Raw genomic sequence first — 24,466 nt, forward strand, 5'->3', positions numbered from 1 at the left:
CTGGATCATAAAGAGAGCTTTCTAATATTTGGATGTCATGTCAGGCTCAAGGCTCTTCTTTCTGATTGTATTTCCTGAATTGAATCATTTCTGCTTAGTCTGTGCAGCTGAGTGTTTTTCTATGTGGGGTTGGAATGATTTATTGTTTTTGTTTGTTTGTATTAATCTGTTCAGCACTTTGAGCTGCTTTGAGTGTGAAGGGTGCTTTATAAATAAGGTTGGTTGGTTGGTTGGTGTTACCAGTTGTCAGGATGCTTTGGGATATCTCAGTGGAACACAGATACTTTGGAGAAGAGAACTTAGTGAGAAAAAGAAGCAGATAAACTTAGTAAAATATTTGTTAATGTGTGAGTGTAAATAATGGGAAACAAACAAAGACTTATAAACGAGATATAAATGTCTGATTTAGAGTCCAACCATATATCATTCAAACTCCCAGAATATCTGCTCCTTAGTGAATTATTTACAGAAAAACGAGTCCTTTGTTTTATTGTCTATTTTCCATGTCTTTTATCTGATTTGCTGTACATGTTTGTGACTTGTCAGTTGTATCTTATTGCATAACCCTGTGAAGAACTTTGGTCTCCATGGGTGTGTAAAGTGATCTATAAATGAAGGTTGGTGATTGTTTTTCCCCTAATAACCATGTTCTTGGAAGATATAGTCTTTCTTCTCCTTAATAAACTTCTAACATCATTCATATAGAACTTTTCCAAAAACTCCTGTTTTTTTTCCAGTTATTCTTAAATTCACACGTTTTACCTCCACTTCCTCTGACGCATCATTTCCTGACACGTGACCGTGGACGAGCAGCTTGGCGCTCACAAATCCCGGTTGAATGGTGGGTCGGTTCAGGTGGACTGTAGAGGATTCCGGACTGAATGACAACGCAAACATCTAGGAAAGTAAGTACTTTTTATCAGCCTGGTCTGGTATAAGAACTTGACGTGTCCTAGTCACATCATTTAGAACTAAACAGGTAACACTTCAGTACGCCATCGGGAAAGCTCCACTGAAGTTTTCTTTTTCTCCCCAAGTGTTTATTAAGTGTTTATTGGAAATTGTGGGCAACCCCTGAACAGCGTCCATTGTGGATGAGAGCTGAATTTATCTCAAAGCTCAACTTGATCGTGCTTTGCTGAGCCTTGCTGAGCTTTTACCGGGTTTTCGGGGAATTCTAGACTCCCACCGGTTCTCCTTCAGAACTGACGGTTTTTATTTAAGGTAAGCTCATTGGTTGTCCTTCTTGTACAAATTTTGAAAGTAATGAAACTCCTATAATAACGCCGCGTTACAAATTAACGTATTTTCATATTAACTGCTGAGCAATTTCTGTCGGCAGATGTTAATGAACTGAAGGACCCTGTTTAGCTGCCCTCGTCGATGCCAATCTGTTCTGATATAAATAAAATAATTTATATCTGATATTGGGTTTTGTGTTTTGGTAACTGATGTAAAACGGTTTGGTAAACGTTGTGCTTTTAGGAGGAGTTTCAATGCAGGCTTGATCACCACAGTAATTTACAACTTTGATGTTATTCATCCTATGCTTCTCAAATATGCGGAAAGTTGCACAATAACTCCACTGAGTCTAATAAAAGGGATAAAATTGTCACGCAGTGACTACGTCTTAAGTGGAAACAAACTGGAATGTATTAATCTGAAAAATGGCGAAAGAACTCAGAAAAGCGGCTATCTAACCTGATGTTTATTCCAGTGACAGGATGTCCATGAGTTATACAGGTGAGGTGGGAGGTATGGCGGCATACCACTAGTCTAATGGTTTTATCAGCTCCATTATTAGGCCCGAGCAGCTAAGCGCTGCGAAGGCTTATTGTAATCGTGCTGTTTATTATTATTATTGTTATATTATAGTTCTTGTGCCAAATGAATTGGCTTTTTGGGGGCCCCGCCCCCTCAGAACAGGAAGTGCCTGTTTTTGACTTGTAAAGCTCCATCTATGGCTCTCTCAACCTAATCAAGATGATTCTGTGTTGGATGACAGATAACATGTTGGTCTCACTTGCTTTAAAGCGCCAAGAGTTTTCAGTAATGGGCGTGGCCGTGGCAGCGCGGCAAAGCAGAGGGAACGCCGCCGACATACGTTTGGCTCTAGATTCCACATGTTTCAGCCCAGCTGCACCAAACTCACTAGGATGCATCCTTATTCATCCCCGAACAGGAATCCATAACAGTCGTTGATGGGCGTGGCCTAGTTGCTCTACAGCGCCCCCTAGAATTTTTTAAATAATCAGCCCCAAGCCATTCTTTAACCTAGAATTATGAAACTTGGTACACATGTGTATAATGTCAGGACCTACAAAAAAGTCTCTTGGAGCCATGGTGCAAACCCAACAGGAAGTCGGCCATTTTGGATGAAAATCCGCCATTTCCTCTGTTTCATAGATGTCACATCTGATCTATCTCCTCCTACAGCTTTCAAGATACAGACTTCAAACTCAGTCAGCAGAGAGTTGAGACATTAAAGGTCCAAAGTTATCAGAGGAATTTTTGTATGTTAAAGCATGTGGGCGTGGCTTAGTCCCAAACTTTGACTATTCACCATTAATCATCAAAGTGACATAACATGCACATAAAAGGTCACAGCTGCATCAGACTTTCTATGTCTCATTATAAACCAGCCCTCATAACAGTTAGGTGGTCGATTGATGACATCACCTTAGCCCCGCCCACTTCCGACAGGAAGTCACCTGTTTTTTCTACTGTATGTCTTAGAGAAACACCTTTATTTCAAGATTTTTATGAGTCACAGTAAGGGGTGGTGCTCCTTCTGTCCAGCTTCCAATAGCAGCTGATGTGAAAATAATGCGACTCTTTTTAATTATGAGAAGAAACATTTTTAACACAATATTACAGCTAGAGGTCAAGCCTGGTTATGTGATTTTATATTTTTATTAAATTAGCAAAAAGTCTCAAACCTTTTTTCCACTTTATCATAATGGTGTATTTGTGTGTTTGATTTTTAGGAAAGAGATTCATGTAATACAATGAATGTTACAGACGTATTTGGAATAAGTCTAACAAAATGTATTGGAAAAGTGAAGCTCTCAGTCCTTTTCAGTTGCACAATACAATATTCAAGACAAACCCTATCATAAAAATCATTTATTTCAGTGTATTGTAATAATGCATAGTTGTTAATAATAACAATAATTCACTCCTTAAAACTAATTTTTATTGTTTGGCTTTTCATAAGGCCTGACATTGTAATTTACCTGTCTGTGTTTTATTCTTATGTCTTCTTTTAGTCTGTGGTTTATGAATACTGCAGAGCACTTTGGTGCAGTTAATAAAAGTGCTTTATAATAAAATTGACACTGACAATTCCATTGCATCAAAATGTGAATATTTTATTAAGGGTTTTCATTGTCAAACAAAGTAATTAAAATGTAAACTGTATTATAATATCAACAGCAGTCTTAGATCATATTGTAATTTTTGATGTAAATTCCTTTATAGATGTATTTTTACTGTTTTTTTTTATCGTCTAATTCAATCAAATTTGCCATTAAAAAATAACATATCAATGAATGTGATTTTTAGAAAAACAATGTAGCAGCAATTACAGGTAGCTGTGATCCCAATGGCTTCAAAAGTCACTTAACTCCTTACCTGCCATAAGGACACAGGGCCTCAAGGACCCATTGGATAACATGGAAGTGTTTTAACTTAAAGTGTTTTTTTAACAACAGTATTTCAGAATTCATCTTAAAAGGTTTTCACTGTTTTTTTTTTTTTTGCAGGCTTATCTGCGTCTAAGTGTTTGTTGTCCCTGAGTTACCATTTAATATACCAATATATTGGATGTATTAATGTCTGTTCCAGCAGAGCAGAATGAAGTGCTTTCATTTGAACACCTTATTAAAAAGGACTGGTACTGGTTTATATTTCAGACAGGTTGAAGTCTGGATGACCGAATGTGACTGGAGAAAGTGAAGGACAGTGGAGTATCTCCACTATTCAGTTGTAGGTGAATAAAAGGGGACTGGTTCAGATAAATGGATCCAAAACTCAAACACGGACCCTCAGACAGAAGGTGAGAAACTTCTAACCAAAATCCATTTTTATGCTACAAAACTTTCTGATTCTGTCTTTAAAGCCTCTGAAATTGTACAACACAAGTACACAACCTTTGTTTCCATCAGTTTCTTTATCAGTAACTGGTGGGATCTAGAAAGCAACATATTTGTGTTTCAGAGTGCAGAACCATGGCTGTTCCACAGGATCCATCAGTGTTTCTATGAAGAGTGACGTGTCCAAACGATCAAACCCATACTTCAGTAACGAACATGGACCATCAGACCCAAAGTAAGAAACCTGCCAACAAGAACACTGTCTGAATATCTGCAGCTGTTTCTCTATAGAGCTTTTTAAATGGTTTCCATCAGGGATGTGCAACTGTTTGATGTTGTAGTGTTTATTAGGGCTATTACACATTATCTAGGGTTTTCTGAAAACTTGCTTGTTTTTGAATGATTTATTTTTTTCCTATTAAACTATTTTTAATTTAATGAATCCAGGAGTTTTACTTCAGTGTTGTGATTAATTGACCATTGTATATGAGGAAAAATCAGACTGAGCTGCTAAATTAATTGTTTAAATCTATAATGTATCAAACTTACAGTTGAGTCCAGATGTTTCAGCTGTAAAAGATATAAACATTTAATTGCCACTGCCTTAAATTGGATCAGACCAAACATGTCTTATTTTAGGTTGGTTAGAATCATCAGAATTATTTCTATCTGCTAAATGCCAAATTATTATTATTTATTAATATTTTCAAACATATGATTCCTCCGTATTTAGCAGCATTGCTTTTCAACTATATGAACTATATCATTTATATCTTTGTGTCATATGTTAGCTCTGAGTGGGATGATGATAAAAAAAAGTAAGTCTTTGTCTCAAAAAGTGTGGGCACCCCTGACCTAGAAGGTTATACAGTGGGGAGAACAAGTATTTGATACACTGTTGATTTTTCAGGTTTTCCCACTTGCAAAGCTTGTAGAAGGACTGTAATTTTTATCATAGGTACTCTTCAGCTGTGAGTGATGGAATCTAAAACAAAAATCCAGAAAAATACAATGTATGATTTTAATAATACAATAACAAGGAAATGGCTTAATGGGGACCCATCAGCACTGTGGTCAGCCACAGTAAAAGAAATATATGAAATGAAAATGCTTAGTTTTCATTTCCAGGCTCCCAGAACTTAAAACCCCAAACCAAACTCAAACAACCCCATATCATAACAATATGAAGTAATTTCCTTGTTTTTTAATTCTGTCTTCATTTAATATTCTGTGTGGTAAATGTAGTTTGGTGTTGGGAAAATGGCAGAACTGATTGTGAGTCAAGTAGGTCATTGCCACCTTTTACCTTCCTGATAATTGAGTTCGTTAATCCATGTTAGAAGGATGGTCCCAAGGGACGCCTTCCCAGTCCTAATTTGTACTGATAGACCAACATCGGGGGTCCTTGTACTGAAAGCAAGTGTGTTTGAGCCAATGCCCCATCTCCTTCAGCATCTTAGCATTTTATCAAGGTTTATTGTAACCTGTTGCATTTCAGGGTTTTACTTTTTTTGATGCATCACCGTCTCCCTCTCTCAGTGACCCATGTGTTTGCTGTTCGACTAACTTCTATGTTGTGTTTTTCACAGTAATATAAAACTTTGATCAGTAAAGTTAAAAAAATAAATAGTTTTGTTAAATATAACTGACCTAAAACAAAAGAAACTTGATCCAATTTAACTTCAGACAGTGACAAAATATTTGTTTATTTTAATTCAGTGTATAATTATCTGGTTTCAAATGTATCTAAATATCAGTCTATTTTTGTTCCAGTATTCATAACCACAAACTTTCCCAAGGATCCAGCAGTCTTTCTATGAAGAGTGACTTATCCAAAGATGCTCCTCCAGACTTAAGTACCGACCAGGAACCATCAGAACAAAAGTAAGAAACCAGCACCTGATTTATTCCCCTGATCTTCATTGATTTTGCTGTTCATCAGGTCATTTCTATGCATTTCATTTCTTACAAACTTCACTTTTGTCTCGTTTCTTCTTTTGTTTTACTTAATTATTTTTAGGACCTTGGAGTGTTCAATTTTCTCTCTTCTAACTTGGTTGGTCAAAAATCCAAACTTGTTTTCCCCCAAGCATAAGTTATTACACGAACATTTGATATTTGTCTTTCACTTCTGGTATTTATGAAGTTATCTCAGTCATTTAACATTTTATTCACCATCCAGACACCAGCTATGTTATTGGAGAAATTGAGCAAATGTAATATGTCCTCTATTAGAAATGCAGATGGGCATGTGCTAAGAAAATCAATCTTAAATTGTTAATATTGAATTTCATCTCTTTAGTGTCAGGACTGACTGAGCTACCAGCTATTTTCATAAGGACTTTTTGCACTGCAGAACCCGGCCTTGGTCAGTCTGGCTGCCATTTTGTGCTCAGGATGTGTTTGCCTTGAGCAGATTGCCACATCAAAAGTAGCTGATGATGGCCATCAAAAACAAATTCCTTCTGAAGCTGCCAATGTTATCTTCTCAGAGACCAGAAAAGAATGACCTCACCTTTCCCAATAACTGAATGAACAAAAAAATTTCTTCTGAGCCGGGGTTGGTAACGGAACATTTTCAGTCTTTGACCGTTTTTTAAATGGTATGGAAAAGTCTGAAGCCCAGCTGTCACTTTAATGGATTACACATCAAACAGAACACATGGCGCAGATGCGCAGACATTTTCGACTTGCACATAGGGCAACATGGAGTTAACTAAATAAATCAATATAAAAGATTCCCATCTGAGTCTCATCTCTGAACTGGGCAATGAACTCCATGCATTCCCTCCTACCCTGAGGGTCAAATGAAACAATCACTGAAATCTGTCAGGTCCAGTTACGACCAAGAAGGAAGCACAGGATAAGTGCTCCTACGTCAAGATTTTAAAACCTTTCCTGCAAAATATTGAAGTCGCTCACTGACCTTACAGCAGCATGGCAAATGCAGGACAAGATGGAAATACGAGAGAGAAGCAAGAAATATTCTCCAGATATGAAGATATTGACAAAGCAAACCAAAGAATTAAAAAAAATCAAAGAGGGAATTTGCAGCGGAAACTAAGCTAGACATGATCAAGATAATTGTGAGAAACATGCTAAAAACCCAAATTCAAAACAAAGACAAACTGGTTGACCAAGAAGCAAGGAAGAATATACAGATTTTTAATGTACCGGAGAATGAGGAACAAGGCAAATCGATGAATGAATATGCTGACAAACGCAGAGAAACTGGACATTCCTGACTCCTGTGAACTCGGCATACAAATAACACAGATCAGGGGTCCCCAAGGTCAGTCCTCGAGGGCCGGCATCCTGCATGTTTTAGTTCCCTCCCTGGTTTTACACACCTGCATCAAATGATGGCTCATTAGAAGGCCTAAGAACATTGACTTGCTGAGGACGTTACTACTACCACTAGGGAGAGAACTAAAATATGCAGGTTGCCTCCAGGACCGACCTTGGGCACCACTGGCATATAACCCGAAACCAACAGGAGCAGCAAAACACAGATTGATTGAAGCCCAGTTCTTGCGGTACCGTACAGATTTACACCCCCCCGCGCACATTCACATCTCCGCAGATGCTCTGCGTGCTTTGATTGAGTTGGCAATTTTTCAAGATGGCTTCGGTCCTGAAAGGTTTCAAATGCAACAGTTCTGAAAATAAATGTACTGTTGGACCCAGTGTGAGCCAGCATCCTTTATTAATGTTCAATCAGCTAAACCAGGGTTTCCCCCAGTGAACCATACCACAAAGATGAAACCTTACCTGAATTTCTTTTATTTCTTTTTTTTTACATACGGCAACTGCAATTGTCTTTGCTGCGCTGAGCATTTTACTGGCAGAGCAGAATTGGAATCCTGACAGACGGGTTTGTAATGGATGCACTGAACAGGCATGAAGCTGGGAGCGTGCACCAATCATACCTCTGACCTCTGCGCTTTGGCCGCCTAACCACAAAACCTGAAATGGAAAATGACTTTAAAGCAGCACAAATTCTGTGGTGTGATCCAGAGTACGTTGCAAAGCAGAAGGAGATTAAATGCAGTATGTTTACAAACATTCCATTACAGGGAATAATGAGATGCTATTGTGGACCTGGACAATTATTGTTAAGTCTATTCTAACAGCATGGAAAGAAGCTGTAAAAACAAACCCTATAAAGAAATCAAGGTTCTAAGCTGGTTATGACGAAACCATACCACAGAAGCTTTCTGCATTTTCCAAAATGTAAAAGATAATAAAATGGAAAACTTCAATACATTACAAAAAAGGTATAATTTAGAAAAGGTTTTTTTTTTTATGTTTATTTTGACTACAAATAAGAAATTATTGTATCCGTGAAGTGAAACAAAACACAACCAATATAATCCACTGATTAAACTAAGATCTTATAAATCAAAACTCTCAGGAAAAATAATTTAGAAAATTATAAAACTTTAATACCTATTCATCACAATATAAATGACAGATAAATGGGAGTCTTATTATAACTTAGAAAAATGGGAACAAATATGTACATCACAAAGGAGGTCCACAGAATCTTATATTTGGAAATAATTTGGAAAAATACATAATGTTATTTCATCACTCCACATCAAAGTGCCCATAGCAGATGCTGGAGAAATTGTGGATGTCAGAATGCACATAATTACCATATTTTCTGGGAATGTCATATTCTCAGAAAATATTGGAATGATACAACCTATGAGGTTAACCATATCTTTCACGTCTATTTTCAGTCAACTTTCAAAACCATGTTTCTGGGTTTTAAAATCCACAAAATGCAATCAACAGATGGATACCTTTGGGATAAACTAGTAGTGGCTGGAAAACTACAGCTGCAAAAAAATAGATGGTACAACCGCCCAACAATGGGTTCATTCTTTGGATAGAAGCAGATATTTCCAAAATGGAAGAAGTAACCTTCATATTCAGCTAAAGATAAACTAAAGGTAGAGGAGACATTTGAGGCATTGTTGCACTGCAGAACATCTTGGGCGATCACAAAGCAAACACAGCTCCTCCTCCACAGGCCAAGCCACCAGCCCACTAATGCTCTGGCCCACTATGAAAGACAGGCACAGGGTTTCCCCCAGAAAATCTGCTAAGTCCTATGGTCGGGGCGCTAGGACAGTTCACCAGCAGCCCACGGTATTTTTGTATAAAAGAATGTTATGTTGATAGGAAATTTGTAAATATTACTGGGTAATTATGCTACTGGAGGACATTGTTGACAGTACTTAAACATACACCTATGATCTTAAAAACAACAAACAAAAAATAAAACTGTTCTTAACATTCTAGAGATTCTAACTATCTCTAGCTATTTCAACCTTTCACTCAGAAACTCTGTGTCAAGAAGAGTTGAATGGTTGGAAGCAACAATTTTCAGAAATCTAGACTTGGATTAAATTTTATCGGGATTATGGGTTTGCGACTCCTTCCTGTGGTAATTAAGAGGCATTGGTGCGTGTACCTTAATACTTCCACTCAATGTTAAAACTGTTTAGGGAATCATAAGGAACAATAAAATGTGGGTTCTTTTTTTGTGAATTTGATTCTTTAGATTGCCTCTAGTGGAGGAATTTCTCATCATCATCCAGTAGGAGTTATTTTACATGTAATCTGATTGTGTTGATCAGATCAACCTATTCCAAGTATTGTTGATCATAAAATTTCTTCACAGATGTAGGAAGAGAACTGGTGTCTGTGATAAAAAGGCACTTTCATGTTTTAGTTTGTTTCAGGAGGTCACAAAAGATCTTGTCAAAAACAACTGTGGACACTGGAACCAGTTTGCTGCATCAGGACCCTCCTCCTGTGTCCAGTGTGGAAAACGACCCAGAACCACATTTTTACAAGGTGAGATTTTTCTGTCCTTCTGTTTTAATTCAGAAATATGGTTATGTCGGTGTGCTGTGGTGGTGCAGGGGTTCAGCACAACCCACATATGGAGGCCTTAGTCCTCGACGCAGCTGTCGCAGGTTTGATTCCCTGCCTTGGCGACCTTTGCTGCATGTCTTCCCCCTTCTCTCATTACCCACTTTCCTGTAAATTAACTATCAAATAAAGGCCACTAGGGCCAAAAAAAAACTTAAAAAAAAGAAATATGGTTATCAATCAATCAATCAAATTTTATTTGTATAGCACATTTCAGCAGCAAGGCATTTCAAAGTGCTTTACATAATTTTAAACAATGAGAAAGAAAAAGAAAGTAATAAAAAGATAAAAAGAAAAGATAAAATCACAGCCTAACAGGACAAGGCCTCCAGCCTTGCAGCACCAGGCTCCGTCCGCCTGTTTCGCGAAAATTTTGCGCTAGGACTTTCGCTGTCCTACGCGGATTTTGTACATTAATTGGTTACCTGTTAGTCTAGAATTTACAGGGTTAAACAGTGAGAAAGAAAAAGAAAGTAATAAAAAGATAAAAAGAAAAGATAAAATCACAGCCTAACAGGACAAGGCCTCCAGCCTTGCAGCACCAGGCTCCGTCCGCCTGTTTCGCGAAAATTTTGCGCTAGGACTTTCGCTGTCCTACGCGGATTTTGTGCATTAATTGGTTACCTGTTAGTCTAGAATTTACAGGGTTTTATATACGCGCAATGACTCCCAGTCACTCGCAAATACATAGAAGGCATCAATTGCCATAAGCAACTGTAAACAGGTGGGTTTTAAGTTGAGATTTAAAGGCACCCAGTGTTTCAGCTGTTTTACAGTTTTCTGGAAGTTTGTTCCAAATCCGTGGTGCATAGAAACTGAATGCTGCTTCTCCTCGTTTGGTTCTGGTTCTGGGGATGCAGAGCAGACCAGAACCAGAAGATCTGAGGTGTCTAGACGGTTGGTACAGCAATAACAGATCTTTAATGTATTGTGGTGCTAAACCGTTCAGTGATTTATAAACTAACAACAGTATTTTAAAGTCTATTCTTTGAGCTACAGGGAGCCAGTGTAGGGACTTTAGAACTGGTGTTATGTGCTCTATCTTCCTGGTTCTAGGAAGATAGAGCATTTAATCTGTCAAGCAGATTAAATATTTCAGTTCATTATGAATATTTTCTTTAATTACCAACAAAAATGTTAGTTTTTGCTGCAGTATTCAGACATGCTCTGTGTCGTATCTTGATTTTTCTTTTTAACCTGTTTGGATTTCAGACAAAACCAAAAGGAAAGTATTGTCTTACTGCTAAAATTGGTGCAGTTTTAAAACACATAATCATTAAGACGCATCACATAATGGAGATTGCGATAACATTCTTTAGGAGATATTTTTATTCAAAGGCACTGTTATGTTCAAACCATATACAAATATAATAATAAGAGCACATTGCCAGGCCTCAGAGAATCGGTTACAAAAACATAGTTCCTTCAATGTCATGAATTAGTCATGATTGCAAAAATCACTGTTACGAAAATGACAGTGTCTAGTGTCTTAAGCTGAGTTCAATTGATCTTTTTTTACAGTCTTAAGGACCGAAAAATAATGTTAAAGAAAATGATCACATATCCAGGCTTCTTGGTATTGTTAAAGACAAAAAATAACAAAAATTAACCATGGCCACAGTAGCGCTTGAAAACTAGTAATAGTTTACATTTTAAAACCCTGTTTAGGACAACACAACATGGGATTCAGCACTTATTATCCAACAGTCAAAGTGGCACTTAAGTTTTAAGATGCACGGGAAGGTACAGTCGAGCTTTGAAAAATCTAAGAAAATATCAATTAGACCTAAATGATTTGGAAACAGAATTATTTCAAACAAACAAATGACATGAACTAACCTGAAATGACACTAAAAGTACATTAGGCTTTTGATTAGGGGAGAAACATGTGGATTCACTGGCTGCAGTTTCTTTTGGATCATTTTTCTGGACACCACCTTTCCATTGCTGGTCTTTGTGCCCCTTTCTAGGTTAATCTTAATGAAGAGCCTAAACAACACAATCCAACATAATAAAGACTTGTGGAAAACAGTCTGGCAATTTGAAGGCAGCAGATAAACGTAATATAAAAGTGTTCTTTACCTGATATGGAGAAATTATGCCATTTTTTAATATACAAGGATAAGAAGTCAATAAATTTACTGTTAATTATTATATACTTTATAGCTCTTAAATCTTATTGTATTTTACACATTGTAAAATGTGTCGTGACTGTCTCATCTCGATTTTGGGTGTTGAATAAGTAGAAAGTGGCAAATGCTGATGCAAATCTTGTTACAAATGTTGGCTGGACGCCCTCAAAGGTTACATGGCTTTCAACGCTGGCTATCCATCCAACTATAAGTATCTCATTCCCCTAAAGGCAGAGAGAGGTGTTCTGTTGTATTTTTCCTCAAACATTTTATAGACTATACTTTGACTCATCAAAGCTGAATAAATTTAAGGTCAACATGACAAAGCTATTCTATAATTGCTTTGTAATTATAGTAAGCAGAGTGCCTTCTTTAGCGGGCCGTGTTCTGGCCAGGTCATTATTTGTGTTGGGCAATGCTCTCACTTCTGCTCTAGTTTAAAAACCTACAAAAATTCAGTGCTTCAAACCTGGACAAAATTATTATTCACTAATAGCATGCCATTTAAAGCCTACTTTGTGAACCATAAAACCTTTATTTAATTTGTGAAAGTTTCTTAAAAGGTCATATTTTAAAAGGTCTGTATTTTTGCTCCTACACGTCACAGCTCCAGTCTGAAGAGCTGTCAAACTTTACCATCAACCTCATCAGCAGATGTCTGATTCTGGCTCAAAGTCACACTTTTAATTGTACTTATTTACACAAACGACTATTCAATCTCACATTCGCCAAGATATTGCTTCTGTAAAATAAAAAAACAACAACAACAATTTACAGTGGAAATATTAAAAACCCAAAATCATGCAATATATGGTCAATTAGCATTTTCAAGGAAAAATATAATGTGGTCTCAAAGATTAAGGTTACCACTCGGCTCTAAAACTGTGATTTCTAAGCCTTGACAAGTTTTCATCATAAAATGAAATACAATTTGATTAATATTAATAATTTCTATGAAACATAACTTTTGTTAGTATTTCAAAGATATTAAAGAATGCAGTTGTCTAAACTTCCTTTATGAGCAGGATAAATCTTGGTCACAAAGTACTGCATTTTAAACATCTCTACCTCTTGAATAAGTTTATCAGTGGAGCAGCAGCTGGCCCTTTGGCCAATGCTCTAGCCTATTGGGGGGGAATTCATGAGAAAACACACTGACCTTAAGTGTGGATATCTGTACAGCAGGCGTAATCACTTCTAGTCCTCAAGGACCAGTATCCTGCAACTTCTAAATGTGTCTCTACTTCAGCCTCATTCAACTATTACTACTGCTGATACTGAAGAGACAATTGTTGATTCAGGGACATGTATAAAAGTTTTTGACACCAGGCCTTAAGGACTGGAACTGATGTGGGCAGGAAGAATCAGTGACATGGCACAGAGTGCGACAGGGTTACATAAATATAAGAAGAGTAAATGATGACTGAAAACAGATTTACTTTTTCTGAAAACAAGGTGACTGTTTTTATGTTTTTGTGTGTTTCAGCAGATGTTGGTCTGCAGCAGGTTCTAGAGGAACACAAGATCAGTCTGAGGAGGAGATGTGAATGTGTGACTGAAGGAAGTGATGAAACAGGAAGTAGAACCCTGCTCAACAGGATCTACACTGATCTCTACATCACAGAGGGATGGAGTGAAGAGGTTAATACCCAACATGAGGTGAAGCAGCTGGAGAGAGCTTCCAAGATCCAGAACCTCCATGACTCTCCAATCAGGTGCCATGACATCTTTAAATCCTTCCCTGACCAACATGGAGCCATCAGAGTGGTTCTGACCAACGGCGTTGCTGGCGTTGGAAAAACCTTCTCAGTGCAGAAGTTCACTCTGGACTGGGCCGAGGGCTTGGAGAACCAGGATGTCAGTGTGGTGGTTCTGCTGTCGTTCAGGGAGCTGAACCTGATCAGAGATCAGCAGCACAGTCTTCTCTCGCTGCTCCATGTTTTCCATCCAACACTCCAGAAGCTCCCAGCAGAGCAGCTGGCTGTCTGCAAACTGCTCTTCATCTTTGATGGCCTGGATGAAAGCAGACTTTCACTGGACTTCAGCAGCAGTCAGCTGGTTTCTGCCGTCACACAGAAGTCATCAGTCAACGTTCTGCTGACAAACCTCATCAAGGGGAACCTGCTTCCCTCGGCTCTCATCTGGATAACTACCAGACCTGCTGCGGCCAATCAGATCCCTCCTTCCTGTGTTTCCAGGGCAACAGAAGTACGAGGCTTCACCGACGCCCAGAAGGAGGAGTACTTCAGGAGGAGGGTCGGTGATGAAAAGCTGTCCAGCAGAATCATCTCCCACATCCAGACCTGCAGGAGCCTCCACATCATGTGTGGAATCCCAGTCTTCTGCTGGATCACTGCTACGGTTCTGGAGAACATGTTGACCTCAGAGCAGAGAGGAGAGCTGCCCAAGACCATGACTGACATGTACTCACACTTCCTGCTGGTCCAGACAAAGAGGAAGAACAACAAGTACCATGGAGGACATGCAAGGACCTCACAGGAACTGACGAAGGCTGATAAGGAAGTTCTTCTGAAGCTGGGGAGGCTGGCATTTGAACATCTGGTGAAAGGAAACATCATGTTCTACCAAGAAGACCTGGAGCAGTGTGGTCTGGATGTCATAGAGGCCTCAGTTTACTCAGGAGTTTGTACAGAGATCTTCAAAAGAGAGAATCTGATCTTCCAGCAACCAGTTTACTGCTTTGTTCACCTGAGCATCCAGGAGTTTCTGGCTGCAGTTTACTGTTACACCCAAAGGAACACTGAGTTGCTAAGAAGCTTTCTGGGAAAAAACAAATCCAAATCTCTGGATGACTTCCTGAACCAAATCATGGTGAAATCCCTCAGCAGTAAAAATGGCCACCTGGACCTGTTTGTTCGCTTCCTTCATGGCCTCACTGTGGAGTCCAACCAGAACCTTCTAGGATCCCTGGTGGGTCAGAGAAAGACTGGTCCAACAACTCGTCAGAAAATCATAAAAAATCTGAAGGAGATGAACACTGATAAAATCTCTCCTGACAGAAGCATCAACATCTTCCACTGTCTGGTGGAGATAAATGATCTCTCAGTTTATCAGGAGATCCAAAAGTTTCTGAAATCCAAGAAGAAATCAGAGAAGAAGCTCTCAGAGATCCAGTGTTCAGCTCTCGCCTACATGCTACAGATGTCAGAGGAGATTATGGATGAGTTGGATCTGAAAAAGTACAGTACATCAAACGAGGGGCGTCTGAGACTGATCCCAGCTGTAAGGAACTGCAGAAAGGCTCGGTGAGTCCATATTTATCCATCTACTAAATCTGTTGGAGGTTAGAAGATCAGTTTTTAAAAATTTGTTATAAATCATAAATATCAAGCTCCCGGCTGTGAATCACATCTATCCCACTATAGCACAGCATAATTTGAAAATTTAGTTATTAATGACTCCCAGTAGGCAAGAAAGTACTCAAAACAGATGCTCACTCCTTTTTCGTAGACTCCATTGCACCCGGCCCGGTTCACCAGTGTTTCCACAATGTTCCCATACTGCACAAATATGGGAAGTGTGGAAGCCCCTACTGTATCAAATCGATATAGGAATAACAGAGTTGACCACTTAAGGTAACAACAAACAGCTTCCCGTCCAGGGGGGGCACAGCTGATTGTGGCAATACCCGCCCATGCCGCTGGGCCTGCGTTCCTTAGATCTGATGTAATCCAGTTATGAGGGTCGACAATATAAGAGAAGCTATAAAAACTGGGTATATTAAAAAAAATCTTTTATAGGCAGTACTGTCAAATAAACATGAGAGAGAGCAGGATAAGCTGTTCCTCCTTCAGGTGACAGAGTAAAAACCAACCACCATTAAAACAAAGAAGAAGCTGGTCACCTGGAGTGAATTTCACAGAATGATCAGATATCTGTGAGAAGGGAAGGATATACAGTAGTGTTTTGGACGCTGCAGCACCTGTATCCGTCATTTCATGGTTTTGCTCAGCAAAAAAAAAGATTTGAGCCATTGTTTTTAGTAAGCTGATTATATTTGTTTGGCCAAATCCAAAAAGGAGAAAGCTTTTAAGCAATTGTTTTATATCATTGGCATTTTGGTGTCATGAGTTGTGGTTGATGAGATGGTGAGAATGAACGCTGTGAACCTAGAAGATGAAGATGATGATTTAATGGTGAGAACAGCTCATACAGTTCAGGAGCAGGCAGCACAGTGAGCGGAGAATAATGCAAACACTGGTAGCGACTGACTTGAGAGCTGCAGCCAACACAGGACTTAACCAGTTCAACTGTGACAAACAAATTAATAATTGACTGACACACGACATGCAACAGTCAGACTTACGATAACAATCAACAAGGATCCGACAAGAGACAACAGGTGGACTTAAATACACATGGGGATAATCACAGGAACTAGACACACCTGGAACAATCAAGGGAGGATGGCACAGAGACTCACAGAAAATAGAACCTAGAAAATAAACACAGAAAACTAAAATCCCCACATTTGGTTTATATGACCAGTAAGATCTTTTATTGAATCATGTCTAGCCTTCGTCAGGGATTTCAATGTTAGTTGAACTTGATCAGATGCCATCTCCCCCACATGGGGGCACTCTGCCTTGAGCCAAAACATCCACAAACAATTGTAGTTCGACTGAAATTGGTCAGGTTCAAGTGTAAAGTAACTGTCCACTGTCATTTTGAAAATAAATTAAAGTCATGGCTGCTGACCGAAAACTACAAATTACTACAGGCAAAATAGTGGTGTCAAGCCACTGGATAATATTTCCAAATTAACTTAATTTTACTGATAAAGTATTGACATTTCAAAAAAGTATTTCCAGAGTTCACTGCTAATCAGTTTGTCCAATCCAGCAAAATAAGTGCTATCAAACACAGATTTAAAAAATAAGTAATCATATCCATTCAATCATTCTATGATTTTTGTCTAATTTAATGTCACCTAAATACCATTTTTCCGTAATTACAGATTTGTCAGATGTGAATTATCAGACACCCATTGTGAGGTTGTGGCTTCATCTTTGAGGGCCAACCCCTCCCATCTGACTGAACTAGACCTAAGTTGCAACAAACTGGGAGACTGTGGAGTGAAGCTTCTGTGTGATGGACTGGAGAGTTCAAACTGTAAGCTAGAAATCTTGAGGTCAGTACAGCTGTCTTTTGTTTTTCAGTTTGTATTGTACCTGATATTTTTTCAGCACTGATACTTTAAAATATGTTTTAATTATTTATTTTAATAACTATTCCTTAACTTGTGTATGGGTATGGTATTTTATTTGCCTCATAATTTTGACTGACATTTCATCCTCTGAATTTTGATGTGACCTGAAACCTGCCATTCATTCATTGTTACTCACTCATTTCTAAGTTGGGTTGTTCTGAAACAACAAATGGTGGTATTGATATCTTGCATTGTACGCAAGAGTTTCACAGTTTAAAATTTCAGGTTCATATCAGTGCTGTTGTAAACGATTATTTTATTAATTAATAAATCTATTAATTATTCTGATGATTAATTGAGTAATTGAATAAAAAATTGATAAATTAAAATACTAGTAAATACTGCCATAAATGCAGTAGGGGTATCAAGATCAGCCCAAATTCTTATATTTGAGCATCCCCAACAATTATTTTTCTGCAGTTTAGGAAATTAATCTGGGCTGAGTCGGAGTGAATGGCAGCAAAGAATCAGAAGTTATATTCAATTTAATAATAAATAAGCAGACTCACAGAAACACTTATAATAAACTGTATATACTCCAGTTTTTAATTTATGTATTCATCTTCAGTCAATTTAATAGATGAACTCTCACTTTGCCCAGCCATTTACAGCTTTTGTGTTTTGGCACCTTTGTCACAAACACAACCACATCTGCCAACTGTGTACCACCATGGAGCGCTCTGCAACCAAATGGTAGTAAACCTATTTTCACATTTGTCTGTAAACCTGTGCTAAGCAACAGGTACAGCACCCTGCTGTGTTCATTCTATATCTGCATGAGTCTCCACCCAACCCGTATGCATACACACGTCGCACCAACCCAGCCACTGGGTTGGTGCGACCAGGAGAAAGGCTTTCATATCCCCTGCATCGCGCCAGTCAATTTAATGCCTATTGGTCCCCAAAAAATTATAAAAACCTGGATGTTGTTATTAATCAGTGAAATCTCTCTTGATGCTCCAGACCGAACTTGAAAATTTGATTTGCTGTTAGAAATAAAGTTGTGCAACACATATAATTACCCAGCTGGAACAGTCAGGGGCGCTGCCAGGAATCTTAGGCCCCCTGACAAAAAATTACCCCCCCCCCCCCACACGCAGCTGCTGTTACAATTTCTTGAGTCTATCTGACCCATAAAAAGCGTCACAATTTTAACGGCTTGCAACTGCCTTGCTTTCTTTGGTTCAATACTGATAACTAGCACAATATTTACTGCTCATGAATTTAACATCCAACAGTCCACATCCAATATGCAAGTAGGTTGCTGAAATTTTTTCTACTAGCTTTAGATACTGAAATGTCTCTCCCTATGAGGAACAGTTATGTATATTTTGCAACATGCAAAATATACATAAAGCAATCCAGACTTCTCAAAAAATGCCATGTAGTTGCATTTTATTCAAGCTGCAGTATAACTTTAATAAAAAATGTTTTCTCCATATTTGTTAAAGCTGTCACCATGTTGTGACAGTTTATGAGACAGATAATCTGTGAAAACAATCTATCTCCTGCACCTTGTCCCTGAATTACTATTACTGGCTAAAGTAATGCACCGTTCTGACCAAAACAACCTATCAGAACCAAGAGGAGGGTCTTAACGGTGTCCATCAACCTCATTCACTCACTGCTAAATGTGCTAATGGTGGAGAAACAACTTATTGTTACAGGTAAATCATTTATCTGCTATCACTGGTAGCTATGCTAACTAGACTAAGCATTTACAACAGGCTATGCTAGCTGCAGAATAGCACAGAGCAAGGGGGAGGAAGGATGAGCCACATGAGATGGTGATTGACAGCACTAAACCTCTCCTGCCACTGACTGGTTGTTTCTAGCACTGGGAGAAGGCAGAGGAAATAGACTTTTCACAGATTACCTCTCATACCGTACTGTCACAACATAATGACAGTTTTAACAAATATGTGGAAAAAAATATATTTATATAAAAGTTACATACTGCAGTTTTCGTTTCACTTAGGAGAGGGCAGGCCAGGAGGGACGTGGGTTAGAGCTGCTTCTTACTGACTCATCTGTTGTTAAATGATAAAAGGTACATGGACAAGTTAAATATAGGAATATGTTTTTTCCCTTAATTTATTAAATGCTAGTGAAATGGAGGTAATCAGTAGTCTGTAGCTAAGCTAATTATGCCAAATGGTTGATAATCTCATACAGTCTACCCACGTCTCGGAGAAAAACTGAGCTATAACTTGTCACTCTTGCCTTTTTCTCTCTCCCTCTCTCTCCTTTTTTTTTTTGAAAACCTGATTTTATAACTTTTCTTAGCAGCATAGTAACTGTCACAGTCGTTCATGTCTTCCACTGACTGCTGCTAACAACGTCAATCTGAAGCGCTCCAAGCAGGAATTAACCATTTAACGAAGGGGGTCCAGGGCAAATATGGATGTGTGTTTTTTGGTCTGGGAGTGGGAACATTAAATTTTTACTGCTAAAAACAATCTTCGAAAATACAATATGATTAATTTTGTTATTGACAGGACCCCAATTTTTTTTAATTTTATTTCTATGAACAATAAATAAATTGTGGAGGGCCTCCTGTTGGTAAGGGCCCCTAGAATTGTCATCACTTTACCCTCTATACCGCGCCCCTGGGAACAAGATGCGCTAAATTATAAGACAGTTTAATGAAGCTTCAAGGCAGATCACTTCCCTCAAGGAATTTTGATAATCGAGGTACTCAAATCATTCAAGGAATCTAATGAAGAATATATTTAATACAAGGTTAAAAGTTGTTTTCAAAAGGCACATTTAATGATAAATGAGCCTCATCAGAAGCTGTATTGTAATTTATTGAATAGTACTCTAAATGTTGATATGAGTTAGAGATTTATACAGCATGGCATTAATATAACATTATGTGATTATTTAATGGAAAATGAATGGCATCTTCCTGGTGTTTTGCAAATAGCAGCAGAAGTAACTGTTATTACTGCTGTTATTAAAAGAAAATAGCAGTGCACACATTGCAGTTTTCAGGCTGATCACCAATATTTAAGAAGCCTGATTGATTTTGTCTTACACTGACTTATTTCTATACTACTTGTAGCAGAAAAGTTTCAAAGTTGGCAATAGTAAGACGACTATTGTTAAAAGCATCTCTCTCTCTCTCAGTGCCTTGTGGTGGTAGAAGAGATTGGTGGACAAGATTAGTTTCACATGTAACTATCAACAGATTGTTGATCATCCTAAATTGAAGAAATCGGGGCCAATCAATCTGAACACTCCTAAAAATTTGACCCTTTCTCCTTCAAAATTAAAGTCCATCACATTGGGCATTTATGGCAAAGGATTCTGTGCTGCAAGCTGGCCTCCTTCAGTCACTACTGTTAGTAGACAATATATCAAACACTTTACATTTGAGCAGATCAGATGCATTTTGTGTGGTCAGCTGTTTGAGGATGGTGGAAGTATTTCATACATTCATTGTGATTAAAGCTCTGCACATGTTAGAAGTTGGACCTAGTATTGTCTTTTCTGTAAAATGTACACCATACTTTGGAGTGCTTCTGCCACAATGGCACAGGGTTTCCCCTAGAAAACTTGCTAAGCCCGGTGGTCAGGGCGCCAGAGCGCCGTGTTGAGATGTTAAGTTGACAGGAATGATAAAGTATTACTGGGTAATTATATTTTACTGGAAAACACATAAAAACCCACAGTTCTCCTGCAGTGTTGGTTCTGTTGGACCTCAGTGTTGATCAGGACATTTTACTGAATCGACTGAAGAGTCGGGTCGGACTCTCTGGTCCAGTGCTCAACTGGTTTGAATCTTACATAAAGAACAGGGATTACTTTGTTTCAATCGGAAACTTCTCATTGGAGAGGTCAAAGGTCACATGTGGGGTACCCCAAGGTTCAATCCTAGGACCCCTTCTTTTCAATATCTATATGCTCCCACTGGCTCAGGTTATAACAGGAAATAATATTAGCTACCATAACTACATGGATGATACACCTGTAGTGTATCATCTATGTTACAATGTCACACTTTCTCCAGCTGAACAGAAACTAAACTGAAGTTATCTTTGCCCCTAAAGAGGAGCGATCTAGAGTCATATATCTAAAGTCATAGATCTAGAGTTATAGATCTAGAATCAATGCTCAGCTTCAGTTATTACAGCTGAAAACCAGCGATCAGCCTGAAACCTGGGAGTAGTGATGACCTCTGACCTGAACCTTCAGAGCCACATTAAGACAGTCACAAAGTCGGCCTTCTATCACCTGAAGAACATCTCCAGGATTAGAGGACTGATGTCTCACCAGGATCTAGAGAAACTCATCCATGCGTTTATCTTTAGCCGCATTGATTCCTGCAACATCGTCTTCACAGGTCTGACTAATAAATCAATCCTCCAGCTGCAGCTGATCCAGAAGCTGCTGCTGCTGTTCTCACTAAAACCAGGAAGATAGAGACATAACACCAGTTTTAAAGTCCCTACACTGGCTCCCTGTAGCTCAGAGGATAGACTTTAAAATACTGTTGTTAGTTTATAAAATTTGATTTGTTGACAATACTTAAACAGGAAAATAGCCTGAAAAACAACAAACAAAAATATGAACATATACTTTTTTGCACTTCTGTTAAATCCCAATTAAGACTGTAGTAAGTAACTTATAAAAAGTATTTTTTGCATATTTGTTGAAACTGTCACTATGTTGTGACAGTCTGTGTCAATCACATCTTTGTGCGGCGCTGCTCATCCCTCCTCCTATAGCGCTTTTGCTCTCTGGTACTGCTGCAGCTTTCGGCTGTCAGCAGGTTCTGTTGTGAATGCTATACCAGTTAGCATAAACTTTTATCAATTTTTAGCACAGACAGGGCCACACACTGGGCAGTGTGTTTGAGATGCCACACATAATTTATCTTTATCTTTTTATTCAAAAAGATAAAGGTAGAGTTTGCATGTCCTCCCCATGCATACATTGTTTTTATTTTTATAGTATACAAAACTTGCATGTGAGGTTACTTGGTCTCCCTAAAATAGACCTTAGGCTTGATTGTGTGTGTGAATAATTGTTTTTCCTGTTTCTGTGTTGCCCTGTCATTGACCAGCAACCTGTATGGTGTACTTAGTAACCAACGACTGTTGGAATAGGAGTCATAGATTTATAGGTGGTTTTCCATGTGATTTTTACTTGCATCGCTTTGGCTTTGGCTCATATGTTTCACTTTTTGTTTAGATTGGCAGACTGCAGTTTGTCTGAGACCAGTTGTGTTTCTCTGGTCTCGTCTATGAAGTCCAGCCCCTCCTATCTGACAGAATTGGATATAAGCAAGAACAAATTAACTGATGATGTTGTGAAGAAGCTTTGCAATTTCCTGAAGAACACTACCTACAAGCTGAAGACTCTTAGGTAAGACACACTTTTCTGGTTTTATGCTTAAAATAAGTTGATGCAAATTAGACCTTACTCTCAAATATTTTAACCACCCATCAATATTTTTGATATCTTTAGAATTAAAAAAAATAATCATGTTTTATTTTTATGTAGACTGTGGGGCTGCAGTTTGTCAGAGCGCAGCTGTACTCTTCTCGGTTCAGCTCTAAAGTCGAACCCATCACACCTGACAGAACTGGATCTGAGTCAGAACAAAGACCTGGGAAACGCTGGAGCGGATGAGCTGTTTGGCTTTCTAAAGAGTCCACTCTGTAAACTAAGCATATTAAAGTAAGACACCATTCTATGAATTTGCTCTGATATTAATATGAGGTGTGGTACAGTTAACACTAACCTGCTGACACATGGGCAATGATATTTTTATTGACAAATAGGATCTTCACTGTAGTTCAGTTTGTTTTCCTACTTAACATTTCATTGCTATTATTTTATACAGGTTTATTTTCACATGGGTTAATTCTAATAAGGTTGATTGGCAGTTTTGGTGTACAAGGTAGCCTTTTCTGCTGATGAAATTAAAAAAGTACTACTAAAATTGCTTAACACAACTAATACCAAAATGTTTTTTCCAAGTTCTGAGTAGCACTTGTTGACTCCTGTTTTTATGTTATTCAATTTCCTTAATGGATGACAAGTTTAGTATATGGCCTGATTTTATGTTATGATTTCATTTAAACATGATTTAAAGGCAGAAACCACCTTCTTACACCGTTCCAGACAAAACTTAAGTCCAATCCTCATGGGAAAATGTTTCCACCTTACCTGTATCCTTGTTTTTGTGTTTTGTAGCTGTCCTGTTTTGTTTTAGGTTTTGAAACATTGAGCATGGATAATGGCATTAATCTCTTTTTCTTACCAGAATCATAACTCTTAGTCCTTGACACTAAAAACATGGTATTGAAAATGAAAGGTTGTTAGATTGTCTGTAGGTTTTTTGACTACTTGGGTTTACTAGTCCAGGAACTCAACTGTCTGAAAAATAAGCGCAAGGGCTTTAATACCTGGATAACCACTTTACTACTAACATTACACTAAAAGAGAGGTGAGGCCAAAGAGTTGTATTAATTTAAAACAGAATGAAATAGATTGGTATAACTGAAGTTGAAATGTTGAAAGCCAAATGTATGAGCATAAAACTGTAAAACACTTCTGGCTACAGATGGGATTAATGTGTGGTGCTCATTCAGTAAAACAATAGGATGTCATAAAATGCATTTACAGGGTCATGAACAATAACATATAACCTATTGCAAAAACCCTGGGGAGCAACTCTAGGACACGTTATGTCCAGCATTCTTTCATTTACATGCGTTGGCCGGAGTCCGATTTTTATTTTATTTTTTTAAAGGTCATTCATACCAGTAATTTTATGGGACCAAAGTCAAACTTCTGTTTCACCAGTTTATGACTTCAAAGTGACCTGTATGTGTAGAAGGACGTAGACGTCCCACAGCAGTGCAGTTTATGGAAATAATTGATCCAGTGTCTTTGGATCAATTTTAAAGTTATTCAGTTTTACTGTTGCTAAATATTCCATTCCTGCATTGTACTCTGGAGAAAGCATGCAACTGCACAATAGTGTGGAGAATTCTCTTTTCTTTTATAGTATGTAACCTGACAGTAAATGTTATCTCCTTGTCAAGTAT

The 24,466-nt window shown here is 38.2% G+C and overlaps 1 protein-coding gene across 1 annotated transcript; it reads left to right on the forward strand.

Annotated features, from left to right (window-relative positions):
• Positions 1 to 809: 809 nt before the first annotated feature.
• On the forward strand, positions 810 to 15,442 carry LOC106916029 (NLR family CARD domain-containing protein 3-like). The gene is made up of 6 exons (XM_088013338.1): positions 810 to 905; positions 3,915 to 4,057; positions 4,219 to 4,329; positions 5,868 to 5,978; positions 9,838 to 10,057; positions 13,655 to 15,442. Exons 2-6 carry the CDS (start codon positions 4,020 to 4,022, stop codon positions 15,440 to 15,442), a joined length of 2,268 nt encoding a protein of 755 aa, XP_087869464.1. The 5' UTR covers positions 810 to 905; positions 3,915 to 4,019.
• The last annotated feature ends 9,024 nt before the right edge of the window (positions 15,443 to 24,466 follow it).

Source organism: Poecilia mexicana, unplaced genomic scaffold (assembly GCF_051168715.1).
Source record: "Poecilia mexicana isolate PSO_F unplaced genomic scaffold, ASM5116871v1 scaffold_15, whole genome shotgun sequence".
Classification (NCBI taxonomy): Eukaryota; Metazoa; Chordata; class Actinopteri; order Cyprinodontiformes; family Poeciliidae; genus Poecilia; species Poecilia mexicana.

Coding starts and splice junctions, on each gene's coding strand:
- LOC106916029 (XM_088013338.1), top strand. CDS start 4,020: ATGGATCCAAAACTCAAACACGGACCCTCAGACAGAAG. Junction 4,058..4,218: donor CACGGACCCTCAGACAGAAG/GTGAGAAACTTC, acceptor TTTGTGTTTCAG/AGTGCAGAACCATGGCTGTT. Junction 4,330..5,867: donor CATGGACCATCAGACCCAAA/GTAAGAAACCTG, acceptor TTTTTGTTCCAG/TATTCATAACCACAAACTTT.